This window comes from Morone saxatilis, unplaced genomic scaffold (assembly GCF_004916995.1).
Source record: "Morone saxatilis isolate NCDOM2014 unplaced genomic scaffold, NCSU_SB_2.0 Contig14, whole genome shotgun sequence".
Lineage (NCBI taxonomy): Eukaryota > Metazoa > Chordata > Actinopteri > Moronidae > Morone > Morone saxatilis.
This window is the reverse complement of record NW_023339696.1, coordinates 3,070,304-3,079,023: the sequence shown is the minus strand read 5'-3', so window position 1 is coordinate 3,079,023 and position 8,720 is coordinate 3,070,304. Positions and strand designations below refer to the sequence as shown.

General features: G+C 42.3%; 2 protein-coding genes across 2 annotated transcripts in view; one reads left to right on the top strand and one right to left on the bottom strand.

Annotated features, from left to right (window-relative positions):
• Nucleotides 1-4,563, top strand: part of scpep1 (serine carboxypeptidase 1) — a 7,514-nt gene extending 2,951 nt beyond the window's left edge. Inside the window, exons 3-12 of the mRNA XM_035655343.1 lie at nt 670-759; nt 1,067-1,222; nt 1,558-1,632; nt 2,029-2,101; nt 2,491-2,528; nt 2,624-2,752; nt 3,033-3,117; nt 3,229-3,480; nt 3,579-3,742; nt 4,336-4,563. Coding sequence (XP_035511236.1) covers nt 670-759; nt 1,067-1,222; nt 1,558-1,632; nt 2,029-2,101; nt 2,491-2,528; nt 2,624-2,752; nt 3,033-3,117; nt 3,229-3,480; nt 3,579-3,742; nt 4,336-4,398 — 1,125 coding nt within the window. The 3' untranslated portion in view covers nt 4,399-4,563. The remainder of the gene's footprint in view (nt 1-669; nt 760-1,066; nt 1,223-1,557; nt 1,633-2,028; nt 2,102-2,490; nt 2,529-2,623; nt 2,753-3,032; nt 3,118-3,228; nt 3,481-3,578; nt 3,743-4,335) is intronic.
• A 677-nt stretch (nt 4,564-5,240) lies between these two features.
• The window catches only part of engase (endo-beta-N-acetylglucosaminidase), a gene marked incomplete in the record, with an annotated part of 8,175 nt that continues 4,695 nt past the window's right edge, over nt 5,241-8,720 (bottom strand). The window contains 5 exon segments of the mRNA XM_035655342.1: nt 5,241-7,515; nt 7,615-7,726; nt 7,819-7,918; nt 8,376-8,512; nt 8,631-8,720. Of these exon segments, the coding sequence (XP_035511235.1) occupies nt 7,123-7,515; nt 7,615-7,726; nt 7,819-7,918; nt 8,376-8,512; nt 8,631-8,720 (832 nt within the window).

Below are 8,720 nucleotides of genomic sequence, written 5' to 3'. Positions count from 1 at the left end.
ATTAAAACCCTTAATTCCAGAATCTATGAATATGCAAATGTTTTGCTGCTGGACACAAGATGTCTCCTACTTCACTGTAAAGTCCATTCTCAGTGAATGTGCACTGGTGGCTTCAAGTTTCTACATCACACTGTACAAGTTACACACTGGACCTGTCCGCCCCTTAAAATCAGATGTTCAATGAGCACAGAGAAACTTTCCCCTTTCAGCAGATGGATGTGAAAACATCCTTCCAGTGTCAGACTGACAAACAGATTTCTGACTGGAGGGGGACCTTAAGCTGAAACCTTTAAACATTGATATGGTCTGTTCAAACAATCTGGGTGACAACTGGAATGTGGCTGGTTCAAATCACCAGATAACTGGGGGAAAAAAGCGTGGTGTGACTGAGTAACAGCAGTGTTGCTTCTATTTTCAACTGCAGAGGAGGAAGTGACTAATCCACCAAGGTGTCTTTAACTCAAGGAGACAACTGCATGAGTTTCAAATTAAACCAGCAATCTTAATAAAAGCTTATTTTTAATATTGTTGTGGATAATATTGTATTAGTTATCCAATACATGCAGAAATAATGAATTATTAAATGCATATATGGCTTTTGTTGTATTAAAAGGGAGCTCTGCTCTTAATGTTGGAACATGATGAGGGTGTTTGTCCATGTGTCTTTAGGGTGGACCAGGAGGATCTGGAAGTGGCTTTGGGAACTTTGATGAGATTGGACCTTTGAACAGGGACCTAGAGCCCAGAAAGACGAGCTGGGTAAGACGGGTGCATTTTATTGTGATTGACCTATTGATCAACAAGCTGTTTAGTGATCAGAAACAGTTTTTTGGAGCAGTGCAGAGCTAGAAATTGTTAGAACAAGTTGGGACTGTAATTAATTAATTAATTAATTAATTGTAATTAATTCACTCTGAGTTATTTCCTGCACGGCGTGTTGAAATCCTTTAATGGCCACCTTGCACAGACTATTTGTCTTGTAACTTGATCATGTATTGGAGCAATGAAGAAATGAAGGAAATGCACGTTACCATGATATATTCTGTGTGTGTGTTGGCTCTTTCAGGTGCAGGCAGCCAGTGTGTTATTCGTGGACAACCCTGTGGGCACTGGCTTCAGCTACACTGACAGGCCGGACGCCTATGCTACCAACGTGGCCACGGTGGCCTCAGACATGCTGGTGCTGCTCAAACACTTCTTTACAGACAGGGCCGAGTTCCAGGTACACTCACAACAGTCCGTTAGCTTCACAGTAGCCATACACTAATCATACATATAGGGCTGTGCACTGGCAAAAATCTGGCGTTACAATACTTATTACAACACAGGGGTTGCTATTCAATATATCGCGATACTATGAGCAAGCAGCTATATTGCGATTTCTTTAAAAAAAAATCAAATTTTAGGAAAACTGTTAGTCTGAAGAATATGTATATATCAACAACATCACAACCCTCAGTTAACAACACTGTTATGTAACATCATCAACAACAATCATATACTGTAGCCTACATGCCAGTGATATCATTGAACTGATGGTTATCATATTCTCTGCAGGGCGTCCCCTTTTACATCTTCTCTGAGTCATATGGAGGGAAGATGGCAGCCGCTATCTCCCTGGAACTCACCAAGGTGAGTGAGTTAACTGCTTTTCCAGTCTGTCAGCAGAATGCTACTTCTCTCTACAACGTCCCCTTCAGGTCCATGTGAGCTTGTATAGGAAAGTCCCCAGGCCAAAGAACGGTCATATGATGGATGAGTAGGCAAAAAAACCAGGACATAAAGAAGAGTTTATGGCTTGATTGCAAGTCAGCAAGTGTTTCTGGAGTACTGGAAGTGATTATGGTTAACAGAGATGTCTAATATTTTTCAGTTGTCTTTAAAATAAGCTGGGATTTACTTTTCCTTGACTATAAGATATTTTTAATCATCTTATAGACATTTTCTCATTGAGATGAAAATATTCAGAGGGCACCACTGTGTGATAGAACTCTAACATGATTCAATTTGTGTCTCTTGTGTGTCCAGGCCATAGCACAAGGGACAGTGAAATGCAACTTTGCTGGTGTGGCACTTGGGGATTCCTGGATTTCCCCACTGGGTCAGTGTCTTCACACCTACACCACAGCCTTTGTGCAAGTTTTTGCAACCCCACTGGAATGCTGCACATCAAGATAGATTAGTATATTACACATTGGCAAAGCCTTCAGACTACCACATTTGTCTGTAAAATGTACCGTGACAATCAAAAGAGGTCCAATTTAAGAACAAAAGGAACTGCATTCCTGCTGTTTGCTAAATTCACTTAGCAAAAGAACACAGCATTTTTGAAGGAGTTCAGTACATTCCTCAGCAGGAGTCTATTGTAGTTATTACTTATATTAGCCACATTTATGAGAGCCTCTATAAGAGACATCAGGGTTTATCTTTAAATATTTTTGTGGAGAAGTTACCAAACTGCTCACTAAAAGACTTGTGCTTCATCCACAGACTCTGTCATGACCTGGGGACCGTACCTCTACACTACTGTAAGTAACACACAATGAGCAAATGTCTTCTGTAATTCTGTAGTCCAGCTGGTCTGTGGACCTTCCATCTGACTGTGGCTCCCATTGCTGTGCAGTCGCTGCTGGATGATTACGGCCTGGCGGAGGTCAGCAGTGCAGCGGAGGCGGTGAAGAAAGCCGTGGAGCAGCAGCAGTTTGAGAAAGCCACAGAGCTGTGGTCTGTAGCTGAGACGGTGGTGGAGCAGGTTGGTAAAACACAGAAAGGTCCGCAGTACAGGACATGTCTCCAAACTGTTTGATTCTGGCAGGTACATGTTTTATATGCAGGGCGTTTTAATATAGCGCGGGGTCATGATTTTGCTGGCGTACAGGAAGAAGCAAGGTCTAATTTTTAAGCTAACAAATAGGGTGGTGTCAGATTGGTGCACTCACTGAAAGGAATTTCAAAATTGGTATCAGAATAATATAAGGTTGCATGCAGGAATCGTGTTTTTTGATGTAGTCTTGTTTTGGTTTTCATGTCAGAACACCAACGGCGTCAACTTCTACAACATCCTCACCCAGGAACCGGATGACAAACTGGCCTCTTCAGCAGGAGAAGACTTCATCTGTAAGACTTTGGTGACATGGAATGAGTGTGCTCATTCTAAATGCAAATACAAGTCTAAATGTAAATCATTTGAAGAGATTTACACTCTTTACACTTTTTGTTTTCCACCAGCTCTGCAGATGCGTCGCCATATTCGACCCCTCCACAGCCAATCACTGAGCGAGCTGATGAATGGCCCAATCAGGAAGAAACTGGGCATCATCCCCCAGAATGTCACCTGGGGAGGCCAGGCAGAGCAAGTGTTCAGCAACATGGCAGGAGACTTTATGAGGCCGGTGGTGGATATCGTCGACCAGCTGCTGACCGCTGGAGTCAACGTCACTGTCTACAATGGCCAGCTGGATCTGATAGTGGACACCATGGGTAACAAACTCGGCGTATTACCTTCTGTTCAGCTCAGACCCATTCAGATATTGAGTTCCCGTATGTGCACCATATGAATTCTTCTATTCTTGCCTCAGGTCAGGAGCTGTGGGTGAAGCAGCTGAAGTGGGACGGGCTATCCGGATTCAACAAGCTGAGGTGGACTGCCCTGGATGACCCCACCTCCCCGGGCGTTACCGGAGCTTTCTACAAGACTTATAAGAACTTTTCCTTCTACTGGATCCTTAAAGCCGGTCACATGGTGAGACACTGGCTGATTGTAAAATTACTGCAATGTAGAATCACAGATACAACAGCTCTAGTGTTTATGCACTGCACAATGAGTCACTTTTTGTTTTTCGAGGTTAAATTTAAAAAAACATTGGTGATTGAAAGAGTAATAAAAGTCTTATTTGTATCGTGATGCTTGCAAGCACGATTTTAAAACAAGATAAAACACTTTTGGGAGGTGTGGCCATCTATAGTTGGATTTGCACCAAATCTACCTGAGCAAATCACAGACCCTCACTTTGTTTGACACAAACTGACCTACTGTTGCCTGAGTGTAGCTGTAACTAAGCTACAGTAATGTTTTTAGCATATTCTTTCTTTATATATTTGTATTTAGTCATGTATATTTATTACTATCAAGTCTGTGTTCGGTGTTTTTACCTGGCTACCAGACAAAATTCACCTTGGGGACAATTAAGTGGAAATTGTCCAATACCACTCATGTAGCTCAGTGTAACGTTTTTTTGTTATGTTTTATTTTTCATTCAAACAAGCATGTCTTTACTATAGCACCCCTGTATGGTGGAGTAAAAAGGACAATCATTTTTTGTTCTGTTGTTGCAGATTCCCTCAGACCAGGGGCCTATGGCCTTGCAGATGCTGAAGATGATCATCCAGCAGGACTGATCCACCACCCTGATGCCAGCTGGAATGGCTCTGACAATCACAATGATCACTTTTTTTATATTCCACTTCCTGCTAAACCAAATCACGAATCTCAGTTCTCTTTGATTTCAGCAATCACCTGCGTAAAGCCAGAACAACAATAAAGACATGTTTTTTGTTTTTTAAGTTGTCTTGGGTTCTTCTCTGGTCCAGTGCAGTTAAAAAAGGTTGTCCTTTCATTTTCAAATGAGCATTTTGTTGTAGCATTTAATGCTGTGGGACAAAGGCAACTATTTTGATGACTAAATGAAGTACTTGAGGTTGACACTACAAAGATGCTACAGCCACACTAGCAGATCTGGCACAGCAGTTTCAGCATGCTAACACTGTTCTTAAAGGTCCAGTGTGTAGGATTTAGTGGCACATAGCAGTGAAGTTGCAGACTGCAACTACCTGAACACCACTTGCATCTGCAAATGACAACGGGCTCTGTAGAGTGTCTACGGTGGCAGCGAAAAAGGCAAAGTGCCCTATCTAGAGCCAGCATTTGGTTTGTCCTGGGCAAATGTAGAAACATGGCAGTGAAACATGGCCGACTTTACAGAAGGTGACTTACAGCATTTGTAGATTAAAAAAGGCTCATTCCAAGGTAAACACAATTATTCCTATTTTCAGCTGATTATACACTAATAAAAACATATGAATATTATATTTTATTTCTGCCTAAATGTTACACACTGGACCTTTTGAATATCTGTGCTGAGACCTTTTACTCCAAACTAAAAATGTCAACCTCATGGTGGGTCTTGTGCCTACTGACAGACACACCAGACACATTCATGAGACACAAATCTGTTACAATTTATTGCACTTTGTGTACACTTTACCAACAGTGCCATCAGCGAGTATTTAAACAGAAACATGTTTGTTGAGTTCCAGCACACTGAAATAAAACAGATTATGAGGTCAATGTACAGACTAATATCTTTAATTTGGTATTGTAGTTGTTTTTTACCACCATTAAAAACATGCTTTTTCACACTGACCAGACAGACTCTTCATATCAGAGGTAAAACAACTGAATCTAAATGAATTAGTGTTAACACCAAGTTGACCGTGTGAACTGGATCCAGACTTATGAAAACTATCTGGGTATAGAATGACAGGAGAAATACATTTACAACTGTTACAGTTCATTGTACAGCTTGAGAATGATCCTTCAGTTTGATTTTTGAATGTCCCTCTCAAACCAATGAACACCAAAATGTGCACTCGTAAAACACTGTAGAAATATGACTGAAATGTTGTTTTTGGTGTTCCATACATATTGCTAACATACAGTTTATAAAGCTTTTAAAAATCTGGATAAAAAATGTTAATATTGCATAAACCAAATATAGTAGTATATTGATTAGAATGAGATATATTTGTATATTTGGTACAGTAAATATTGTTAATCACATGTTTGTACTTCATATATGTGATTGCTGATTTACAAAAATCTAAATCTGCTCCGCCTTCAGAGATGATCAGCCAACAGAGTACACCTCTGACTCCTGATACATTGCTGACATTACAGCCTCTCAAGCACAAATGAACCAATCAAAAGGAAAATGCATTCAACAAGAGATTACACAGCACATTACTACCTCAACTGAAGGACTCCACTGCATGGTTGAGAGACCTGAGATGTAATATGAGTGCATTTGATATGATTCCACTGTGCAAATCTCATGCTCATGAACGTACCAGGGACCCCCGGTTATACTTCATCTGACAACTTCATCACTGGTATTAATTTAATCTAATCTAATATTTCATCATTGGGTCACAACATTTCATTCCCTGACATGGAGTGTCATCTTTGGTGGCACAAAGACCTCAGGTCAAAAGTCACCTGAGGTCTTTGCTAAACATTCACGTAAAAATGTAGTGATGCGTGAGAGTTCACTCCTCAGGAATTATAGTTTTGACAAAACAATCACAACTTAAAGGAATAGTTCAACATTTTTGGCAAACACTCTTATTTGCTTTCTTACCAAAAGTCAGATGAGAAGATTGACACCTCCCTTGTGTCTGTACAGTAAATATCAAGCTAGCTAGCGTAGCTTAACTTAGCACAGATACTGGAAACAGCAACTAAATCTGCCACCCAGCACCTCTAAAACTCACTAATTATCATGTTCCATCTAAATTGTTGAATCAGTACAAAAACTGAAGTGTATGAACAACACCAAGACTAGCTGTTTCCCCCGTTTCCAGTATTTATGCTAAGCTACGCTAACTGACTGGAGCGTGGTCTCAATCTTCTCATCTAACTCTTGGTAAGAACTTACATAAGGTTATTTTCCCAAAACATTGACTGTTCCCTTAAGACCTACTTACTATTTTTTCTGGAATTTGAACCATACCTGTAGCCGTTATGATTTCATCTACAGCCCCAATGAAAACTGTGTCATATGGTTAAAAGCTCGAGAAAAAACAAGTAAGTGGACACTGAGTTGGGATCTTTTGTTTGACAGAATCATTCAAGCAGAGCAGTGTAATGTTCATAATGCTGTTTGGTCAATAGCCCCACTTCTGAACATTCAGATATAGAAGTACCAGACCATGGGGGGGTAGTCAATCTTTTTACATATTTTGAGAAAATTAAATTGTACGCTATTAACTCCAAATTGGGATAGTTGTGAGCCTTGACTGCAGCGCTATTTATTAAACAGTTAAGGAGAAGCAGCCTGATAACAGTTAAGTCACTGTGTAGCGGAGTCGTCTTCTACCCCAGTGGCTCTCCGGCACGGGGAAGCCCTTCCTGATCACCGGCTCCACCACCAGCTCCAGCAGGCCGGGTGCATCCGGCACTGCCAGCTCCGTTACTCTAAAAAGATTAGAATACGCCCGGCCCACCAGAACCAGCGGACCTGGGAGGATTCGGGAATGGGGTCCTGTCAGCCGTTGCCAGTACACCCTGAAGTGGCGGACGAGCTCGGTCGGGTACTTCCAGTGCAGAGTGGCGTTGAGAAGCAGGCAGGGGTCGGTGGACTCCGGTGAGGTACCGGCACCACGCAGCCACACCACGTCATAAATGCACAAGCCCTGAACCAGCTCCTGGGGGACCTGCAGACTGGCTGCATCCAAGAGCTTGAAAAGAAAGATGAGGGACAAGAACCATTAGAATTTTTTATCTGGGTCCAACAATGTACACTGCACACTGCACACAGCTGGCTCCCACTGTCTCACCATGATCTCTCCCACCCTGCAGCTAAAAGGTGTGTCCTGAGGCTCTCCATCCCGCTGGATGTTGAAATAAACTTCTCTAAGAACACAGTCACAAAGCTCCAGCTGCAAACACCTGCACACAACATCACACAAGGGGGGCAGAAAGACCGAGAATTTAGACACATTCTAATGAAATCCATTAACTTAGCTGTGAGCGTGCCTTACCTGACAGTCCAACCATTTTGATTCAAGTTCCCGCACAGCTGAGAGAACTGGCTCACCAACTGTTCCCCCTCATCCAGGATATCAGGAAGCACACTGGTAACTGCAAACACACACACAGTAAATGCTTGGCTTGAAATAAAAGGCTGCAGACAGACGGCCAGCTGGCCTTCTTGCTGTCAGTAATATTAGCTGACTATGTCAGTTGTTGTTGCACTTGCTCGATGTTTGGCTGTGTTTGCAAAGTTGTCGGCTCGCTAATTTTCGATCATAAGTAATGTAATCACAGCTGTCCATATTTACGACCGCCAAATCTTACATAATGTTGCTTTAAATATTGTTTAAAAAGTACTGACTGACAGGAGGCCAGTCTATGAGGAGAGGACATGTAACCATTGTTTTATTTACATTTGTGCTTCACTCGCCAAAGGATGACACTGAAATGATAACACAATCAGTGATATGAAATAACCCCGCCCACAACTTCAGTACCATATTGTTTAGTTAGTTTAACCATAAAGGACTTTGAAACGTGTCTTCTTGGCTTGTGAGAAACTCACGTTGGACATCCTGGTCGTCCACGTGTGTGCGCGCGCGTGTCGTCTTCAGCTCCATGGACACTGTGATCCCAGCAGACTGCTTGTAGATGAAGGCCAACAGAGTCCTGGATGCCAGCGTTACATTGAGGGAGAAGACCCTGAGACATACAGAACACACACAGACAAACAACAGGCCCAAACTATGAGACTTGTGTGTTTGAAGAGATAATGGCAAGACCCCGCCCCCCACTTCAAGGATGAACAGAAAACACACACTTGGCACTAACTGGAGATGTGTGCGCGGCAGGAATGAGTCCTTCCAGGAGCAGCGAGCAGCCTCCGTTCCAGGCGTCCTCGGGGCAGCCG